Source organism: Pelophylax lessonae (genome assembly GCF_965119305.1).
Source record: "Pelophylax lessonae genome assembly, chromosome: 5".
In the NCBI taxonomy this organism is placed as follows: Eukaryota; Metazoa; Chordata; class Amphibia; order Anura; family Ranidae; genus Pelophylax; species Pelophylax lessonae.
The window spans coordinates 529,614,140-529,637,311 of NC_138772.1; the positions used below are offsets into that span (position 1 = coordinate 529,614,140).

Sequence of the window (23,172 nt, forward strand, 5' to 3'; positions counted from 1 at the left end):
ATCTTAAAAGAGACAGTTGTAGGCTTTATGCTGGTCATGCATGTAGCAATATAATCTTGTAGTCAGTATTATGAAGAATCACATCTTTTGGAAATTGAATGCATCAAACAATAGTTGCAGATGTTAAAAAAAATGTTAAACGCTGAATATAAATGTATTTCATTCTGTAATGCTTTGCCCACTGAAGCAAACGTCCTTGGCAATATACTAAAGCCCGCCATAGACAGTTTGAATCTCAGCCAGTTCAGCGATTTGAACCATGTATGGGCAGGTGGAATGTACCCAAGCTGATTGATCGATTAACTTGGGTACAACCAGGCGGTTGGATTTTACATGCGATTATTGCTAGCAGCTATTATAGCTGCTAGCAGCAATCACTGTGTTCTCCTAGCAGGGACAGCTTCCAGTGCCACCCTACCGAGAGAACATAATGGATTCCGTGGGAGGGATTCCCACATTAACACTGACTAAATCAAGTGTTTTTCTTTCCTGCAACCCATGGTCTATGGCTGAATTTACTATTCTGCCACATTCTCACATTTCTAAGACCTTGATGAGAAACCAGCCCGCCTATGTATTGCTTACCACTCTCAATTTGATACCTTCATAAGCATGTTTATAAAAAAGCCTCAAATGTTTTGAGCAAACAATTATTTGGAAAGATGCTGGGTATGTTTTGCTGTCCGTTTCCTTCTGCAGTAGGTATTAATAAATTGGAACCAATGATCAATATAGGGATAGAAGTTGCCTATCTGGGTAACTTCCAAGACACAATCAATAAAAAATAATTTCCATCTAAAAGAGAGGATTGATCCATGAAGAATTAAATGAATCTTCTGTTTTATTGTGTCAAACATTTGTTTTTAACCAAAAGACCATCTGACGTTATTTAATCTATGTTGTTGTATAGTTGTATGTTGTTGGTGTTGTATGGACAGTAGGGATTGACCGATTATCGGCAAAGCCGATATATCGAGGGTCGATATGCACTTTCCCAGATATATATTTGAATCAGCCACAAGGTGGCCGATATTGACGATATTTCGGGAAAGTGCTTGCACCGATGTGATGGCTGCAGCTAGAGGCATCACCCCAGTACCGGCGTCCACAGCCAACGGTCGGCTGTCTTGTAATGAGAAGCCGCTCAGCTGTCATTACAAGGAGCGGGAGGGGATGTTCCCCCCCCCCCTCCCGCCGCCTTCCGCAGCTCGCCCGGGTCTCCCGTCCCACCGGGAGACCCGGGCAACCAGCCTGCACAGATGCAGAAGACCCGATCAAAGCCGCATTCGGCTCTGATCGGATCTCCATGCAAAAACCCGGAAGTCATGTCATGACATCACTTCCGGGTACTCGGCGCCAGATTCAAAAAAATGACAGCATTCAAAACAGCCAAACTTGGAGTTTTGAATGCTTTTAGGTGCAGAGGAGGGGTTTGGGGTCTTTTAAACCCCCTGATCCCTCCACAATAGTACCTGTCTAGTAACAAAAATAGAATTTTTTTTTTTAAATGTACAAAAATATCGGCCCATATCAGCTGATATCGATGTGCATTGGCCAAAATATCGGTATCTGCAACGAAAAACCGATATCAGTCAATCACTAATGGACAGCATAACCAACATCTAATATTGATCTAAGTTACCTGGACAACTTGGGGAAATCCTCCACAGTCTGACATCTGAGGAGAGAGAAAAGATATCAGTAATTCATTTCAAACAATATTTTAACAGTAACAATTGACCTGGAACATTTAACTTTGTTTTGGATGAAGTGGGGAAGGGTTAGATACTGTCAGGTTTAAATTGCGGTCTGCATCCCTTTTGGGGAGATTGGCCTAAAATCTTAGGATAGGAAGTGATTAAGAACCTTCAAACTCCAGGCCCCGATTTAGGATTACAAAACCTGTAGAAAGCGTACAGAGTTTTCTTCGCTCACAATAAACACACTGAAGCCTAGCAAACCATATCTTTGAGAATCCTGTGTCCTTTCTGTACCAATTTACCAAACTCACACTGTGGCAGGGCCTCACATTATCACAATATACTGTATAAATAGGGCAGACTCAATGGACAACCGGGTCTATTTCTGTTGTCACTCTTCTATATATGCAATAAAACATACATGTATATTCTCGAGTATAAGCCAACCCGAATATAAGCCGGGGCACCTAATTTTACCACAAAAAACTGGGAAAACGTATTGACTCGAGTATAAGCCTAGGGTGGGAAATGCAGCTACTGGACCCAACTGGACCACCACGAGACCCAAAACAGGGGTTGTGGGCATGGTGCAGGGGCTGCGAACATGGTACAGGAGATGCAGGGCTGTGGGCATGGTACAAGAGATGATACAGGCATGGCACAGGAGATGGTTCAGGCATGGTACAGGAGATGGTTCAGGCATGACACAGGAGATGGTTCAGGCATGGCACAGGAGATGGTACAGGCATGGCACAGGAGATGGTACAGGCATGGCACAGGAGATGGTTCAGGCATGGCACAGGAGATGGTACAGGCATGGCACAGATGGTACAGGCGATGCAGGGCTGTGAGCATGGTACAGGAGATGGTACAGGCATGGCACAGGAGATGGTACAGGCATGACACAGGAGATGGTTCAGGCATGGCACAGCAGATGGTACAGGCATGGCATAGGAGATGGTTCAGGCATGGCACAGGAGATGGTACAGGCATGGCACAGGAGATGGTACAAGCATGGCACAGGAGATGCAGTGCTGTGGGCATGGTATAGGAGAGGAGTCTCACTTACCTTTCAGCCTTACATTTAAAAATGGCGCCACCCAGCGCCAACGAGTCACCAAGCATGTGCCGTCTGCCCGGGAATAGCTGAATGTGTACGGGCTTTCCCGAGCGGCGGCTCATGCGCACTGACCAGGGAAAAGGTAAGTGAGACTGACTCGAGTATAACCCGAGGGGGACTTTTTAAAAAACCATGCTGAAAAGTTGGCTTATACTCGAGTATATACATAGTTAATCTGGTTGAAAAAGTTCATCCAGTTCAACCAACAAAAAATAAATAAAAATAAAACCAACACACTCAAATAGAAAACCTCCATACATACTATCCAATACCCCCAGCTGATCCAGAAGAAGGCAAATAAACCCCAATAAAGCATGATCCAATTCACACCAGCAGGGGAAAAAATCCTTCCTGATCCCCCAAGAGGCAATCAGATATTCCCTGGATCAATAATATGAAGAAAAAATTGGGCTGAAGTTAGGCTTTAAAGTAGAAACACAAGCTAAAAATCTTTTTTTTCTCACATTTTGAAAACAGAAAAGGAGTCTTAAACCCCTTTTAGTATTTTTTACATCTTTGTCCTACTGGGGAGATTTTACTGTCACCTCCTGTCCCATAGCCAAAATAGGAAGCTTGGTCATCACCAGTTTTGTATTCTGCGCAATGTACTGATTGGTGAATGGGAGCTATTGTGTCTTTCCTTGGGTCTTACCTTCAGCAATGTGGTTTTTGTTGGGTCCAGCTTTGAATTACATTCAACCTAAAATAATGGAAATAATAAACATATTACAATTTCTATCCAGGAACTTCCTGCAGTTTGTGTATTGCTACTCTTTACATATAAGCCATAATCCAGAATAAATACCATGAATACAACTGGTTCAGTGCTACAGTTAAATTACAGCAATGCTTCAAAATGGAAATATAAAATATTTTTAGAGCTAGGTTAAGCTTTAATATTTTTCACTATTTATTTAGAATCTTTGTTTTATAAGTAAATAATTAATTCTGGGTGAACCCATGACACTGATGTCACAAAGCATTATTGGTTTTCTAAAGCGAGAGCACTTTTTGTTGCTTTCTAACCATCTCTTTGATTTAAACTTTTGATGAAACTCTCTGAACATGGCAACCAGGAAGGAGGAGGAGTAACGTTTCTGACTAACAACTTGTGGAAAATTAGGCTTGAGCTATTGAGCTCTATATATAACAAGCTGAAATGATAGCTTGAAATTAGAGCTTCTCTTGCTGGGCTGAAATTAAAATACTAAATATGTACTGTATATGTATTCGTTTTATATTTACCAGACTTAAAAAAGAGTTTTAAAAAAATATAAATTTTTGCAATTTTCTTTCTTTTTTTTTTTTTTCGTTTAAACAATTTTATTGAAGAAAAGTGAAAATTTGCAATTTTTTTTATTCCTGGCAATAAAAATAGAAACGTTTATGCAAAATCAATATAAAGTCCTAAGACCAGCTTTTCGGTAAAGTATCCCCAGAACTGAATTCCAGCAACACTTGTGTCTTGCCAATCTAGATACGTACCACTGCATCCACGGCAGGAGAACTGTCACCAACCACCAGCAGTGAAGGACACCTACAATACAAAAAACACTCAATGAAATGAAGGAAACACCCAGAACACTGCAAAGGAATAAACTGGTGCTAAACAAGCGAATTCAAGAAAAGTTTAACTTTCATGGATGGTAAATTTATTTACGTATAGCTATCACCACAGAGTCTAATTTTCTATTTTATTTTTGATTTGTTTTTTTTTTGGATCACATGTAGTGTGGGTTATTTTTGGGTTATTTTTAATGTTTTATTATTATGGGTTCTACAGAGGGAATATAGACATATACTCAGTGCCAGGACAAGGTCACCTAGAGCCCAGGGCAGACATGCCAATCTACGCCCCTCCCAAGATGTATGAGCATTATGTGTCAGCAAAAATCCTCCCACAAAAATACTGAGCTCTAATCTGCAAGCTTACCACCAAAGCATAAAATCCCCCTCCTCCCAGTACAAATCCACCCCCCTGCTGAAATCCTCCCTCTCAGCACAAATCCCCCCCCCCCCCCACAGGAAAAAAAATTACTCCTCTTAGCACTAATCCTCTACCCCTAAAATTTCTCCTCCTAGTACACATCTTCTGAGCCCACTTTAAATCCCCCCCGTCGAGCACAAATTCCCCCCAAATCCCCCCTCCTAGCATGAATCTTCTTCCCCATCACCTTCCCAACACAAATCCCCCTAAACCACCACTCGTATCACTCCCCCCCCCCGCGAAATTACCCCAACTAGAACAATACATAACCCCTGCCACCCCCCCAAATTCCCCCTTCCAACACAAATCCCCTCCCCTAATTCTCCTTGTGATGCCACTCCACTTCACATGATACTGCAGTGCCCAGGGCAGCCGCCCCCTCCTGCTTGTCCCAGCCCTGCATATACTGTATGAAATGCATGTTTTTTTATACATTTCTTTTATATAATAACAATTAAATAAAAATATAATGAAAATAATATGTATATGTTTTTCTATTGTTCTCTGTTTTTTTTTAATATTTATAATTATTAATAATCCTAATAATAATATTAATAATAACAATAATAATACCATTCTTTTTCTATTTTTTTTTCCTTTTTCTCGTTTTATTTTCTATGAATTTTGACTATCGTGGTATAAATTGATTGTAAGCTCTTGTCTATGATTAGAAGACACTTTTCACTTTTGGTTGCATATTCAAATTATTTTTATTTCTGTGCCTCCAGTCCTGAGTTGTACACATTTATCACAGTTTTGGAATACAGAGGTGTCTTATCCCTGCCTTCAGCCCAGGGAATGTGCATCTCTCTACTCACTCTCCTGTCTCCTTTTGTCTATTTCCTGCGACGTGGAGACCTGGAAATCATATTGATTAGTCTCTAGGCTTAATTACCAGAACTTAATTAATCTGGCTTTGTTCCATTAGAATGGAAATGTATGCCCGCTATAGCTCTCATTTCCCAAGCAAGACCCTTACATTGCCTGGATCTGTTCCAATTAGCAAATAAGAGTAAAACCAAAAAAGTGTAGTAAAATTCTATTGTACTGTATATAAAAGTTGAACTCCGGGCTCAAGCATTTACTTGCTAGTTGTATTTATTGGCAGTTTTATAATATAAAAAAAAGGGGGGGGGGGTAAAAAAAGGCTCAAACATATTCTTCTATAGCCACAAAGGATATAAATCCCCTTTGTGTGCACCGATGCCCTTTTCAAACATATTTACAATTCAAAATATATATTGTATATACAGTATGAAAAAGTAGTGGTGATGTCATCACTGTGCTGTACATAAATTGTGCAGAGCAGAGTTGTGGGAGTGGCCCAACAGGCTCCACCCACTTGCAGAGAACTACAGAAGGGGCAGAGACTACTAGACCAATCACCCTGCACAAGGAGAGACAGCATATCTGTGGGAGGGGCCTGGTAGGCTCCACCTACTACAGGCTGCCTGCAGAGAACTACAGGAGAGGGTGGAGACAAGACCAGTCCACCTGCACTAGGAGAGAAAGCAGATCTGTGGGAGGGGCCTGGTAGGCTCCACCTACTACAGACTGCCTGCAGAGAACTACAGGAGAGGGCAGAGACAAGACCAGTCCCCCTGCACGAGGAGATAGAGCAGATCTGTGGGAGGGTTCATGTAGGCTCCACCTACTACAGGCTGCCTGCAGAGAACTACAGGAGGGGGCGGAGACAAGACCAGTCGCCCTGCACAAGGAGAGAGAGCAGAGCTGTGGGAGGGTTCATGTAGGCTCCACACACTACAGGGTGCATGCAGAGAACTACAGGAGGGGGCAGAGACAAGACCAGTCAACCTGCACAAGGAGAAAGAGCAGAGCTGTGGGAGGGGCCTGGTAGGCTCCACCTACTACAGGCTGCAAGCAGAGAACTACAGGAGGGGGCGGAGACAAGACCAGTTCCCCTGCACAAGGAGAGAAAGCAGAGCGGTGGGAGGGGCCTGGAAGGCTCCACCTACTACAGGCTGCCTGCAGAGAACTACAGGAGGGGGCAGAGGCAAGACCAGTCCCCCTGTACAAGGAGAGAAAGCAGAGCGGTGGGAGGGGCCTGGTAGGCTCCACCTAATACAGGCTGCCTGCAGAGAACTACAGGAGGGGGCGGAGACAAGACCAGTCACCCTGCACAAAGAGAGAGAGAAGCAGTGAGCAGTCTTTATTACAGGAAGGGAAAGTCTCACACTGGATTACTGCACAGATGTGGAAGAAATACACAAATCACACTGAATGCCAAATGTATTTAGACTTTTTTTTTTGCCTGGAGTTCAGCTTTGACAGCCAATCATATTGTTCCCTCTATTTCATTTGATTTGAAGAAGCAGGTTCCTCCCCTTGGCACTTTGATATTCATGGCCTACTGTTTGTAAACAGCTATGTATCCTGTAGCTTTCCACACTACTGACAATCCGCCAGGAAATCTTTGCATAACGCTTAACATCTGCTTCTAATAATAAATGCACGCAGATGCAGAGCTCCGAGTCATCATCTGAAGAACAAAGACTCTTACTATGCAGCACTGAAATCCGCGAAGCACAGACAACAACAGTTCACTATCATGTATGTGGTTGACCTTTGATGCTTAACCATTGATTACGGCTGAAGACAGAAATGGCGCACTTACTTTAATGTAACTGGGTTTATCCCCGGAATTGGACGTTCGATTTCTAGATCTCTTCGGCTGAAAAATAGAAGAGAATAAGAAGTTAATGCATATCCATGTAGGCAATGACTACCCCCCACGGGCTGGGTGGTGACAAGATGGTTCCAGGATGTGACCTCAACAGGGCTAGGGGTCATGTACCCTGTTATGGCTTAATGGGACTCTATGCTATACAGCCACATTAGTTATTGAACAAGGGGCAACCAAAAACCAAAGGGAGACAGGATTTACCACCATATTACCATTCTTTGGCAGATAAGTAAGTTTCTGAAAATCCTTTTGGATTGAAGGAAAAGTCATGTGCACGTAGCCGAAAAATAGCCCTTTTGTTTTGGATAAAGCAGTCTAATGTTTAAACTCTGATGCCTCGTACACACGCAACGATTATTGGCCGACCGATCGTCCGACTTTTGTCCAGAGTGGTGTTTTGTTGGTTGGAATGTGCCTAGACTGCACACGAATTTTCTCGGCCAACAAAAATCTACTTCAGAAGTGATGTCATGTTCTAGTTTACTTTCCGTGTGTTTTTTCTTCTCTGAGCATGCCCAGTCTTGCTCATCAGATTTTTGCCTGCCGAAATCTGTACTGACTGACGGAAAATCTGCCGTTGTGTTGACGGCCAACAAAAATTTTATAGCCTGCACACCAGATTTTTTTCGGCCGAAAAGTCAGAGTCGGTTGTCGGAAGCATCATACTAACAAGCCGAAAATCGGCCGATCGGACGCTGGCCGAAAATTCACGGCCAATTATCGACGCGTGTGTACGGGGCTTTATTCTAAACTAGGGTTCTGAGGAAACCTATGGATCCTCCTAAAGTTGCTAGGAGTTCCTAAGTTGTGGTTGATTGACCTCCTATTTGATGGTGCCTGCCAGGGTCAATGCCACTTGGCAGAGCCAGTGACACCAATGATCTTTTTACCTATCTGTAAAGGGGGCAGTCCTCCCACTGACCATTTTGGATAGAGTACAGAGGGATTAAACTCTTATTCTAAACCAGGGTTCTGAGGAAACCTATGGTTCCTCCTAATGTTGCTAGGAGTTCCTAAGCTGTGGTTGACCTCCCATTTGATGGTGCCTGCCTAAGTCCAGGGCCATTGCCACTTGGCAGAGCCAGTGACACCAATGATCTTTTTACCTATCTGTAAAGTGGGCAATCCTCCTACGGACCATTTTGGATAGAGTACAGAAGGATTAGGACCCCTGTCAGTTTGTATTACTGTCCGTTTAAGGAGATTCACCCCTCTATTTATCTTGTTACCATTATCATTGAAGGTGAAAGTAAAAGTTAACCACACATTTTGGGTTGCCTCCAGAAAAATAATACTGTAGAGGGGAAATCTTCCAATGGGCACACTAGTTCTGGCCAACTTAGGGTAACCATGGAATTCGTTTAATTTGCAGAGATTTCTTTTCACTTCATGTTTTAGCTATGGGACTGGAAGTGAAGGGAAATATCCACAATGGGACACAGATGGCAAAAAAATCTGACAGGCATTATAACCCTCCTTTGCTCTATCCAAAATGAAAAGTTTTCTTTAATTGATTGGATATAGAGGTGTGTGCAAGGGATTACAGTTTTGAATTATCGAGGTTGCCTACCATCGATTAAGAATGTAATTTATGAATACGTGGCATTTTCACTTCTGTCCAGCAGGTGGAGCTTCAGGCTAAGTTTTCCGGTTTACCTGTCTACTCTTGGCTGCTTTGCTAAAAAAAAAAAAAAAATCTTGTAGCTTTGAGAGATCAACTATTGGACAGCTCAATTATAGCCAATCTTTTTGGAAAGGGGTTGTGGGACTGAAAGCCAACACACCGATGACCAGTGGAGTTAGTATATATAGCATGGCAGAGAGTTATGTCACCAGTTAGAGGGGCTGCATGCTGGGACTACATGTACTTGCTGTATGGATGGGAGTCCACATTGCCTAGACCAGTTATAGCAAACCTTGGCACCCCAGATGTTTTGGAACTACATTTCCCATGATGCTCATGCATTCTGCAGTATAGTTGAGCATCATGGGAATTGTAGTTTCCAAAACATCTGGGGTGCCAAGGTTCGCCATCACTGGCCTAGACCATGCTTACACCCTTTGCACCATTTACTTGTATTTACCTGTTGTAGGACTTCACAAAAAGCGCTAGATTATTTTGGTTGATGTTCATGATGTGTTGACGGTAGGTGTAAATCAAATCATGGTTGTTGTGGATTTCATCCTAGAGAAACACACAGAAAATAAAAAGTCTCAGCTGAAAACAATTATACTACAAAGAGCGAGGCCGCAATTCCCTGCGGTTATGAATTTGTAAAGTAGGTCAGGACACAAGCTGTTTCTCTAGAGCCCCGACAACATTAACAACACCAGATCTTTTGCGTACATATGAGGACGCGATGCAGGACCATGTGCGTACTCTGCCTATTATATCGATAATAGCTCACCGCGAGTTATCTGCAATCACTTAGCTTATTGTCTGTGCTAACATTAGCAAAAAGGAGTTTATTTACACACACCCGGATGAAATGCATTGCATATGACTTGAGAAAATACATTTCATATCTATTAAAGAGGAGTGATTGTTAATCATTTGTTATGCTACGTCATTCGGGTTCCAGTACATCAGTGATGGTTGTACAATGCTAAAGAATAAAAGGGCATCTCCTTGTATTTATCCCAGGAAATGAAAATGACTAATGGTCACACATTTTTAAAGTATATTATATAACAGTGGTCTCCAAACTGCGGCCCTTTGCTCACTTTTATCCGACCCTTGGCCATTATTTCCCACAGTCAGCAACAGTGAGGCATAGTTCCCTCCACCCACTGACACCAATGATGGCGCACCATTCCTCCCACTGACACCAATGATGGGCCTCTATTCCTCCCACTGACACCAATGATGGGGCACTATTCCTCCCACTGACACCAATGATGGGACACTATTCCTCCCACTAATACCAATACTCGGACACTATTCCTCCCATTGACATCAACAATGGGGCACAATTCATCCCACTGACATTGATGGGGCACTATTCCTCTCACTAATACCAATGATGGAACACTATTCCTCCCACTGACATCAATGATGGAGCACTATTCCTCCCACAGACACCAATGATGGGGCACTATTCCTCCCACTGACACCAATGATGGGGCACTATTCCTCCCACTGACATCAATGATGGGACACTATTCCTCCCACTGACACCAATGATGGGGCACTATTCCTCCCACGGACACCAATGATGGGGCACTATTCCTCCTACTGACACCAATGATGGGACACTATTCCTCCCACTGACATCAATGATGGGACACTATTCCTGCCACTAATACCAATCCTCGGACACTATTCCTCCCATTGACATCAACAATGGGGCACAATTCCTCCCACTGACATTAATGATGGGGCACTATTCCTCTCACTAATACCAATGATGGAACACTATTCCTCCCATTGACATCAACAGTGGGGCACTATTCCTCCCACTGACATCAGTGATGGGGCACTATTCCTCTCACTAATATCAATGATGGAACACTATTCCTCCCACTGACACCAATGACGGGGCACAATTGCTTCCACTGATACCAATGATGGGGCACTCTTCCTCCCACTGATACCAATGATCGGGCACTATTCCTCCCACTGACACCAACAATGGGGCACAACTCCTTCCACTGACATCAATGATGGGCCACTATCTCTCTCACTGACATCAATAATGGGACACTTTCTCCCACAGTTACCAATGATGGGGAACTATTCCTTCCACTAATACCAATGATGGGGTACTATTCCTCCCACTGACACCAATAATGGTGCACTATTTCTCCTACATTTCTTTCTTTCTTTTAATTTTGATGATTATGGCTTACAGCAAGTGAAAACCCAAAATTCAGTATTTCAGAAAATTAGAATATTACATAAGACTAGTGTTGAGCGAACACGGACTGTATTATTCGTGTTCGTACCGAATAATTGGATTTTTTGTACCCGAACACGGACACGGACACTTTACTGTATGTTCGGGTAAAAATCCGTGTTCGGTCGTTTTATTTCCGGGTTTTGCATGCTTTGGCGCTCTTTTCATGGCGGGCTTTCAACAGCCAATCAACAATCGTTTAACTGGTGTGCCTTAAGCCATCCCAGCCATGCCTGCAAATGTCTCAGTAGCTGTGATTGGCCGTCTGAAGCATGTGACCAAGTCTTTATAAGTTCGAGGCAGCCGCAGCGGCGTCATTATGCTGCTTAGATTCAGGGACAGAGCACACATCAACGTGCTGGCTGCTGATTAGGGAAAGATAGGCAGGAAAAAACCATTTGTGTCCGGATAGAATTGAGGGACAGGTCGGAGTGTTTAGGCAGGGCGAGTTGTAGGCATTTTAGGGATAGAGTCTGCTGAATTATATAGGGTCAGTGTCTTCTACAAACTACAATCGATATTGCTGTGTGGGGGGTGGGGTCTGCACTCAATCCTGATCTACGATCTCTTCTCAATCCTGTTAGGGACAGAGTCTGCTGAATTTTAGGGAAACTGTGTTCTACAAACTACAATCGATATTGCTGTGTGGTGTGGGATTGGAGATAGGCAGGTGTCAGTGATCCACATCCATTTTTCTGTGTGTGAGCTGCAGTGAACACAATCTTTTTGGGCTGCAGTGAACACAATCTTTTTGGGCTGCAGTGAACACAATCTTTTTGGGCTGCAGTGAACACAATCTTTTTGGGCTGCAGTGAACACAATCTTTTTGGGGTGCAGTGAACAAAATCTTTTTGGGGTGCAGTGAACACAATCCTTTTTGGTGTGCAGTGAACACAATCTTTGTGGGGTGCAGTGAACAAAATCCTTTGTGGGGTGCAGTGAACACAATCTTTTTGGGGTGCAGTGAACAAAATCCTTTTTGGGGTGCAGTGAACAACATCCTTTTTGGGGTGCAGTGAACACAATCTTTTTGGGGTGCAGTGAACAAAATCCTTTGTGGGGTGCAGTGAACACAATCTTTTTGGGGTGCAGTGAACACAATCTTTTTGGGGTGGAGTGAACAACATCCTTTTTGGGGTGCAGTGAACAAAATCCTTTTTGGGGTGCAGTGAACAAAATCATTTTTGGGGTGCAGTGAACACAATCTTTTTGGGGTGCAGTGAACACAATCTTTGTGGGGTGCAGTGAACACAATCTTTTTGGGGTGGAGTGAACAACATCCTTTTTGGGGTGCAGTGAACAACATCCTTTTTGGGGTGCAGTGAACACAATCTTTTTGGGGTGCAGTGAACACAATCTTTGTGGGGTACAGTGAACAGAATCTTTGTGGGGTGCAGTGAACACAATCTTTGGGGGGTACAGTGAACACAATCTTTGTGAGGTGCAGTGAACACAATCTTTGTGGGGTGCAGTGAACACAATCATTGTGGGGTGCAGTGAACTCAATCTTTGTGGGGTACAGTGAACACAATCTCATACTGAAGGTTTGAGGGTGCTGCCTGTTCCATACTCCCCCTACTCCTCATCTAGCCTTTTAGGGGTACAAACAATAGTAATTGGGGCCTAGTGTGGTTGTGTACGTGTGATATACATACACTTTTTTGGGATCATATTTTCTATTCCGCTATTTAATCAAAAACCTTTGGGGATCAGTTAAATTGGGGGATAGTCTGTGTTGGTACGTGTGAGAGAGATCCACCTTTCCAAGTTGTTGGGGTTCATCTCATACTTCTGAAGGTTTGAGGGTGCTGCCTGTTCCATACTCCCCCTACTCCTAGCCTTTTAGGGGTACAAACAATAGTAATTGGGGCCTAGTGTGGTTGTGTACGTGTGATATACATACACTTTTTTGGGATCATATTTTCTATTCCGCTATTTAATCAAAAACCTTTGGGGATCAGTTAAATTGGGGGATAGTCTGTGTTGGTACGTGTGAGAGAGATCCACCTTTCCAAGTTGTTGGGGTTCATCTCATACTTCTGAAGGTTTGAGGGTGCTGCCTGTTCCATACTCCCCCTACTCCTAGCCTTTTAGGGGTACAAACAATAGTAATTGGGGCCTAGTGTGGTTGTGTACGTGTGATATACATACACTTTTTTGGGATCATATTTTCTATTCCGCTATTTAATCAAAAACCTTTGGGGATCAGTTAAATTGGGGGATAGTCTGTGTTGGTACGTGTGAGAGAGATCCACCTTTCCAAGTTGTTGGGGTTCATCTCATACTTCTGAAGGTTTGAGGGTGCTGCCTGTTCCATACTCCCCCTACTCCTAGCCTTTTAGGGGTACAAACAATAGTAATTGGGGCCTAGTGTGGTTGTGTACGTGTGATATACATACACTTTTTTGGGATCATATTTTCTATTCCGCTATTTAATCAAAAACCTTTGGGGATCAGTTAAATTGGGGGATAGTCTGTGTTGGTACGTGTGAGAGAGATCCACCTTTCCAAGTTGTTGGGGTTCATCTCATACTTCTGAAGGTTTGAGGGTGCTGCCTGTTCCATACTCCCCCTACTCCTAGCCTTTTAGGGGTACAAACAATAGTAATTGGGGCCTAGTGTGGTTGTGTACGTGTGATATACATACACTTTTTTGGGATCATATTTTCTATTCCGCTATTTAATCAAAAACCTTTGGGGATCAGTTAAATTGGGGGATAGTCTGTGTTGGTACGTGTGAGAGAGATCCACCTTTCCAAGTTGTTGAGGTTCATCTCATACTTCTGAAGGTTTGAGGGTGCTGCCTGTTCCATACTCCCCCTACTCCTAGCCTTTTAGGGGTACAAACAATAGTAATTGGGGCCTAGTGTGGTTGTGTACGTGTGATATACATACACTTTTTTGGGATCATATTTTCTATTCCGCTATTTAATCAAAAACCTTTGGGGATCAGTTAAATTGGGGGATAGTCTGTGTTGGTACGTGTGAGAGAGATCCACCTTTCCAAGTTGTTGGGGTTCATCTCATACTTCTGAAGGTTTGAGGGTGCTGCCTGTTCCATACTCCCCCTACTCCTAGCCTTTTAGGGGTACAAACAATAGTAATTGGGGCCTAGTGTGGTTGTGTACGTGTGATATACATACACTTTTTTGGGATCATATTTTCTATTCCGCTATTTAATCAAAAACCTTTGGGGATCAGTTAAATTGGGGGATAGTCTGTGTTGGTACGTGTGAGAGAGATCCACCTTTCCAAGTTGTTGAGGTTCATCTCATACTTCTGAAGGTTTGAGGGTGCTGCCTGTTCCATACTCCCCCTACTCCTAGCCTTTTAGGGGTACAAACAATAGTAATTGGGGCCTAGTGTGGTTGTGTACGTGTGATATACATACACTTTTTTGGGATCATATTTTCTATTCCGCTATTTAATCAAAAACCTTTGGGGATCAGTTAAATTGGGGGATAGTCTGTGTTGGTACGTGTGAGAGAGATCCACCTTTCCAAGTTGTTGGGGTTCATCTCATACTTCTGAAGGTTTGAGGGTGCTGCCTGTTCCATACTCCCCCTACTCCTAGCCTTTTAGGGGTACAAACAATAGTAATTGGGGCCTAGTGTGGTTGTGTACGTGTGATATACATACACTTTTTTGGGATCATATTTTCTATTCCGCTATTTAATCAAAAACCTTTGGGGATCAGTTAAATTGGGGGATAGTCTGTGTTGGTACGTGTGAGAGAGATCCACCTTTCCAAGTTGTTGAGGTTCATCTCATACTTCTGAAGGTTTGAGGGTGCTGCCTGTTCCATACTCCCCCTACTCCTAGCCTTTTAGGGGTACAAACAATAGTAATTGGGGCCTAGTGTGGTTGTGTACGTGTGATATACATACACTTTTTTGGGATCATATTTTCTATTCCGCTATTTAATCAAAAACCTTTGGGGATCAGTTAAATTGGGGGATAGTCTGTGTTGGTACGTGTGAGAGAGATCCACCTTTCCAAGTTGTTGGGGTTCATCTCATACTTCTGAAGGTTTGAGGGTGCTGCCTGTTCCATACTCCCCCTACTCCTAGCCTTTTAGGGGTACAAACAATAGTAATTGGGGCCTAGTGTGGTTGTGTACGTGTGATATACATACACTTTTTTGGGATCATATTTTCTATTCCGCTATTTAATCAAAAACCTTTGGGGATCAGTTAAATTGGGGGATAGTCTGTGTTGGTACGTGTGAGAGAGATCCACCTTTCCAAGTTGTTGAGGTTCATCTCATACTTCTGAAGGTTTGAGGGTGCTGCCTGTTCCATACTCCCCCTACTCCTAGCCTTTTAGGGGTACAAACAATAGTAATTGGGGCCTAGTGTGGTTGTGTACGTGTGATATACATACACTTTTTTGGGATCATATTTTCTATTCCGCTATTTAATCAAAAACCTTTGGGGATCAGTTAAATTGGGGGATAGTCTGTGTTGGTACGTGTGAGAGAGATCCACCTTTCCAAGTTGTTGGGGTTCATCTCATACTTCTGAAGGTTTGAGGGTGCTGCCTGTTCCATACCCCCCCTACTCCTCATCTAGCCTTTTAGGGGTACAAACAATAGTAATTGGGGCCTAGTGTGGTTGTGTACGTGTGATATACATACACTTTTTTTGGATCATATTTTCTATTCCGCTATTTAATCAAAAACCTTTGGGGATCAGTTAAATTGGGGGATAGTCTGTGTTGGTACGTGTGAGAGAGATCCACCTTTCCAAGTTGTTGGGGTTCATCTCATACTTCTGAAGGTTTGAGGGTGCTGCCTGTTCCATACTCCCCCTACTCCTCATCTAGCCTTTTAGGGGTACAAACAATAGTAATTGGGGCCCAGTGTGGTTGTGTACGTGTGATATACATACACTTTTTTGGGATCATATTTTCTATTCCGCTATTTAATCAAAAACCTTTGGGGATCAGTTAAATTGGGGGATAGTCTGTGTTGGTACGTGTGAGAGAGATCCACCTTTCCAAGTTGTTGGGGTTCATCTCATACTTCTGAAGGTTTGAGGGTGCTGCCTGTTCCATACTCCCCCTACTCCTAGCCTTTTAGGGGTACAAACAATAGTAATTGGGGCCTAGTGTGGTTGTGTACGTGTGATATACATACACTTTTTTGGGATCATATTTTCTATTCCGCTATTTAATCAAAAACCTTTGGGGATCAGTTAAATTGGGGGATAGTCTGTGTTGGTACGTGTGAGAGAGATCCACCTTTCCAAGTTGTTGAGGTTCATCTCATACTTCTGAAGGTTTGAGGGTGCTGCCTGTTCCATACTCCCCCTACTCCTAGCCTTTTAGGGGTACAAACAATAGTAATTGGGGCCTAGTGTGGTTGTGTACGTGTGATATACATACACTTTTTTGGGATCATATTTTCTATTCCGCTATTTAATCAAAAACCTTTGGGGATCAGTTAAATTGGGGGATAGTCTGTGTTGGTACGTGTGAGAGAGATCCACCTTTCCAAGTTGTTGGGGTTCATCTCATACTTCTGAAGGTTTGAGGGTGCTGCCTGTTCCATACCCCCCCTACTCCTCATCTAGCCTTTTAGGGGTACAAACAATAGTAATTGGGGCCTAGTGTGGTTGTGTACGTGCGAGATACATACACTTTTTTTGATCATATTTCCTATTCCGCTATTCAATAAAAACCTTTGAGGATCAATTGAATTGCGGGATAGTCTGTGTCGGTACGTGTGAGAGAGATCCACCTTTCCAAGTTGTTGGGGTTCATCTCATACTTCTGAAGGTTTGAGGGTGCTGCCTGTTCCATACCCCCCCTACTCCTCATCTAGCCTTTTAGGGGTACAAACAATAGTAATTGGGGCCTAGTGTGGTTGTGTACGTGCGAGATACATACACTTTTTTTGATCATATTTCCTATTCCGCTATTCAATAAAAACCTTTGAGGATCAATTGAATTGCGGGATAGTCTGTGTCGGTACGTGTGAGAGAGATCCACCTTTCCAAGTTGTTGGGGTTCATCTCATACTTCTGAAGGTTTGAGGGTGCTGCCTGTTCCATACCCCCCCTACTCCTCATCTAGCCTTTTAGGGGTACAAACAATAGTAATTGGGGCCTAGTGTGGTTGTGTACGTGCGAGATACATACACTTTTTTTGATCATATTTCCTATTCCGCTATTCAATAAAAACCTTTGAGGATCAATTGAATTGCGGGATAGTCTGTGTCGGTACGTGTGAGAGAGATCCACCTTTCCAAGTTGTTGGGGTTCATCTCATACTTCTGAAGGTTTGAGGGTGCTGCCTGTTCCATACCCCCCCTACTCCTCATCTAGCCTTTTAGGGGTACAAACAATAGTAATTGGGGCCTAGTGTGGTTGTGTACGTGCGAGATACATACACTTTTTTTGATCATATTTCCTATTCCGCTATTCAATAAAAACCTTTGAGGATCAATTGAATTGCGGGATAGTCTGTGTCGGTACGTGTGAGAGAGATCCACCTTTCCAAGTTGTTGGGGTTCATCTCATACTTCTGAAGGTTTGAGGGTGCTGCCTGTTCCATACCCCCCCTACTCCTCATCTAGCCTTTTAGGGGTACAAACAATAGTAATTGGGGCCTAGTGTGGTTGTGTACGTGCGAGATACATACACTTTTTTTGATCATATTTCCTATTCCGCTATTCAATAAAAACCTTTGAGGATCAATTGAATTGCGGGATAGTCTGTGTCGGTACGTGTGAGAGAGATCCACCTTTCCAAGTTGTTGGGGTTCATCTCATACTTCTGAAGGTTTGAGGGTGCTGCCTGTTCCATACCCCCCCTACTCCTCATCTAGCCTTTTAGGGGTACAAACAATAGTAATTGGGGCCTAGTGTGGTTGTGTACGTGCGAGATACATACACTTTTTTTGATCATATTTCCTATTCCGCTATTCAATAAAAACCTTTGAGGATCAATTGAATTGCGGGATAGTCTGTGTCGGTACGTGTGAGAGAGATCCACCTTTCCAAGTTGTTGGGGTTCATCTCATACTTCTGAAGGTTTGAGGGTGCTGCCTGTTCCATACCCCCCCTACTCCTCATCTAGCCTTTTAGGGGTACAAACAATAGTAATTGGGGCCTAGTGTGGTTGTGTACGTGCGAGATACATACACTTTTTTTGATCATATTTCCTATTCCGCTATTCAATAAAAACCTTTGAGGATCAATTGAATTGCGGGATAGTCTGTGTCGGTACGTGTGAGAGAGATCCACCTTTCCAAGTTGTTGGGGTTCATCTCATACTTCTGAAGGTTTGAGGGTGCTGCCTGTTCCATACCCCCCCTACTCCTCATCTAGCCTTTTAGGGGTACAAACAATAGTAATTGGGGCCTAGTGTGGTTGTGTACGTGCGAGATACATACACTTTTTTTGATCATATTTCCTATTCCGCTATTCAATAAAAACCTTTGAGGATCAATTGAATTGCGGGATAGTCTGTGTCGGTACGTGTGAGAGAGATCCACCTTTCCAAGTTGTTGGGGTTCATCTCATACTTCTGAAGGTTTGAGGGTGCTGCCTGTTCCATACCCCCCCTACTCCTCATCTAGCCTTTTAGGGGTACAAACAATAGTAATTGGGGCCTAGTGTGGTTGTGTACGTGCGAGATACATACACTTTTTTTGATCATATTTCCTATTCCGCTATTCAATAAAAACCTTTGAGGATCAATTGAATTGCGGGATAGTCTGTGTCGGTACGTGTGAGAGAGATCCACCTTTCCAAGTTGTTGGGGTTCATCTCATACTTCTGAAGGTTTGAGGGTGCTGCCTGTTCCATACTCCCCCTACTCCTCATCTAGCCTTTTAGGGGTACAAACAATAGTAATTGGGGCCTAGTGTGGTTGTGTACGTGTGATATACATACACTTTTTTTGGATCATATTTTCTATTCCGCTATTCAATAAAAACCTTTCTAGGGCAAGATCTTAAATTACAGAAATATGAGGAGACCGTCAAATAAGGGCCGTGGCCTGGGTCGTGGTGCTGCTGGTAGAGCTCCTGTTGCAAGGAGAGGACATGGTCGATCTGTGCCAGCTACACGCACAAGTGAAACACCTTCCTCAAGTGTGAGTAGGCGACAGAACCTGCATCAGTATTTGGTAGGGCATCAAACGCCCCTAGAAGTGATGAGGCCAGAACAAGTTGAGGCGATAGTAGATTGGTTTGCTGCTGACAGTGCCTCCAGTTCCTTCACATTGTCTCCCACCCAGTCTACTGCAGAAAGGTCAGAGTTGGCACCTGCAGCCAATGTCCAACCGTCTTTCACCTCACCCCCTTGCAAATCAGGCCAGCAGTCTGAGCCCCAAGCCATACAGCAGTCTCTTATTCTTTTTGAGGACTCTGTCAGCAGGGTTTCCCAGGGCCATCCACCTAGCCCTGCCCCAGAAGTGGAAGAGATTGAGTGCAGCGATGCCCAACCACTTATTTCTCAAGATGAGTACATGCAAGGATCATCGCAGCACGTCTCCGATGATGACGAAACGCAGGTGCCAACTGCTGCGGCGTTCAGCATTGTGGAGACCGACAAGGAGGGCAGGGGTGAAGACTGGGTGGAAGATGATGTGGAGGACGATGAGGTCCTCGACCCCACATGGAATGAACGTCATGCAGGTGAACTGAGTAGTTTGGAGGAAGAGGCGGTGGTCGCACAGAGCCACCAGCACAGCAGAAGAGGGAGCAGGGTGCAGAAGCGGAGCGGCCGTGCCCTAGACACTACGCCCGCTACTGCCCAACGCAGCAAGGGAACGAGCGCACCAAAGTCAGCTCAAAGGAGTTCTCTAGCGTGGAAGTTCTTTAGAAAATGTGCTGATGACAGGACACGAGTGGTTTGCACCCTGTGCAATCAGAGCTTGAAGCGAGGCATGAACCTTCTCAACCTGAGCACAACCTGCATGATCAGGCATCTAAGTGCAAAGCACGAGCTGCAGTGGAGTACACACCTTCAAAACCAAGAAACGTCTCTGGCTCATCCTGCTTCCTCTTCTGCTGCAGTCTCGGCCGCTCCAGCCACATCTGTAGTGATACCGGCACCTGCCACCCCGCAAACAGACGATCTGTCAGCAACACCACCACCTGGGTCACCAACAACCATCTCCACAATGTCCCGTGGAAGCGTTCAGCTTTCCATCTCCCAAACACTTGAGAGGAAGAGGAAGTACCCCCCTACCCACCCGCGATCCCTGGCCCTGAATGCCAGCATTTCAAAATTATTGGCCTTTGAAATGCTGTCATTCCGTCTGGTGGAGACGCACAGTTTTAAAAACCTTATGTCGGTGGCTGTCCCACAGTACGTCGTGCCCAGCCGCCACTACTTTTCCAGGCAAGCCATCCCTTCCCTGCACAACCAAGTGGGGGAAAAAATCAGGTGTGCACTGCGCAACGCCATCTGTGCCAAGGTCCACCTAACTACGGATACGTGGACCAGTAAGCACGGTCAGGGGCGTTATATCTCCCTAACGGCACACTGGGTAAATGCAGTGGCGGATGGGCCTGAGGCGGATAGCAATTTGGCGCATGTCCTTCCACCACCGAGGATTGCAGGGCGCTTCAGTTTGCCTCCTGTTCCTAACTCCTCCTACTCCGCTTCCTCATCCTCTACCGCCTCCTCATCCGGACAGCGTAACACCTTCACCACCAACTTCAGCACGGCCAGGGGTAAACGACAGCAGGCAGTTTTACAACTTGCCTGTTTGGGGGACAAACCACACACCGCGCAGGAGTTGTGGAGGAGCATGGAACAGCAGACAAATGAGTGGTTGCTGCCAGCGAGCCTCAAGCCCGGCCTGGTGGTGTGCGATAACGGGCGAAATCTCATAGCAGCTCTGGGCCTAGCCGGTTTGACGCACATCCCTTGCCTGGCGCATGTGCTGAATTTGGTGGTGCAGAGGTTCCTTAAAAACTACCCCGATATGTCAGAGCTGCTGCAGAAAGTGCGGGCCGTTTGTGCGCACTTTCGGCGTTCTCACCCTGCTGCTGCTCGCCTGGCAGCGCTGCAGCGTAACTTCGGCCTTCCCGCTCACCGCCTCATATGTGACGTGCCCACAAGGTGGAACTCCACCTTGCACATGCTGGAAAGACTGTGCGAGCAGCAGCAGGCCATAGTGGAGTTTCAGCTGCAGCACGCACGCGTGAGTCGCTCTGCGGAACAGCACCACTTCACCACCAATAACTGGGCCTCCATGCGAGACCTGTGTGCCTTGTTGCGCTGTTTTGAGTACTCCACCAACATGGCCAGTGGCAATGACGCCGTTCTCAGCTTAACTATCCCACTTCTATGCCTCCTTGAAAAAACAATTCGGGCGATGATGGAAGAGGATGTGGCACAGGATGAGGAGGAGGAGGAGGATGAAGAGGTAACATTTCCAAGGCTTTCAGGGCAGTCATTCGCAAGGGGCTCCGAGGGTGGGTTCCTGCACACGCAAACGCCAGGGACGCAATTGTCCAGCAGGGGCACAGTTCTGGAGGATGAGGAGGATGAGGAGGAGGAGGAGCTGGAGGAGGAGATGGAACCATGTTCACAGCAGGGTGGCACCCAGGCCAGCTCATGGCCATCACTGGTGCGTGGCTGGGGGGATACAGAGGACACGGACCATACACCTCCCACAGAGGACAGCCTTTCGTTGCCTCTGGGCAGCCTGGCACACATGAGCGATTACATGCTGCAGTGTCTCCACAACGACCGCCGAGTTGCCCACATTCTAACTTGTGCTGATTACTGGGTGGCCACGCTGCTGGATCCCCGTTACAAGGACAACGTACCGTCCTTAATTCACTCACTGGAGCGCGATCGCAAGATGCGCGAGTACAAGCGCACGCTGGTAGACGCCATGCTGCTGGCATTCCCATCTGACAGCGGGGCCACAGTGGAAGCACAAGGCAGAGGAGGAGGAGGTCGCCAACGCAACCAGGGCACCGCCAGCACCTCAGAAGGCAGGGTTAGCATGGCCGAAATGTGGAAAAGCTTTGTCAGCACGCCACAACAAACAGCAGCACCAGCAGCTCAGATGGAACGTCTTAGCAGGAGGCAGCATTTTACCAACATGGTGGAGCAGTATGTGTGCACACGCCTACATGTAGTGAATGACGGGTCTGCCCCCTTCAACTTCTGGGTCTCCAAATTGGGCACATGGCCTGAGCTTGCCCTTTACGCCTTGGAGGTGCTGGCGTGCCCTGCAGCCAGTGTATTATCTGAACGGGTATTTAGCACGGCTGGGGGCGTTATAACAGACAAGCGCAGCCGCCTGTCCAGAGACAATGTGGACAAGCTCACGTTCATTAAAATGAACCAGGCATGGATCCCACGGGACTTTTCCGTACCTTATGCAGAATAGCAATGGATACCGACCTTACCCACCCATTGTTCCATTTTTGCTCTTTCTCACTCTTTTGGGGTGTACCCTCATTTAAAATTTGTGAAAAGAAGCAGTGTTGGCTACCTCGTCCTCCTCCTCAGGGCCAGATTAATGTAGGGGCTATTGGAGCTGCAGCTCCAGGCCCCTACCTTTTATATAGGCCCCGGGTTGGCCATATTCACTGTTACCGCTCTTCTGTCACTTGTAAACACAGAAGTCTGGCTTCTATGCTCGCTTCCCCAGGCAGCACCCTCAGAACCTCCCCACACAGCGTGAAGGCCGGACAAGGAGGGACAGTTGGCGATGCATGGATGTGTTTATGGGCTTCAGAGACAGCATCCCATGTTGAATTAGGCATGCATGGCTGCACCCTTCCTCCTC

The 23,172-nt window shown here is 45.1% G+C and overlaps 1 protein-coding gene across 1 annotated transcript in view; it reads right to left on the reverse strand.

Annotated features, from left to right (window-relative positions):
• Positions 1-23,172, reverse strand: part of NDRG1 (N-myc downstream regulated 1) — a 120,156-nt gene that overhangs the window by 2,093 nt on the left and 94,891 nt on the right. The window contains exons 10-14 of the mRNA XM_082258717.1: positions 9,596-9,696; positions 7,443-7,499; positions 4,306-4,357; positions 3,473-3,520; positions 1,643-1,678 (exon numbers count right to left, since the gene is read on the reverse strand). Of these exons, the coding sequence (XP_082114843.1) occupies positions 1,643-1,678; positions 3,473-3,520; positions 4,306-4,357; positions 7,443-7,499; positions 9,596-9,696 (294 nt within the window). The remainder of the gene's footprint in view (positions 1-1,642; positions 1,679-3,472; positions 3,521-4,305; positions 4,358-7,442; positions 7,500-9,595; positions 9,697-23,172) is intronic.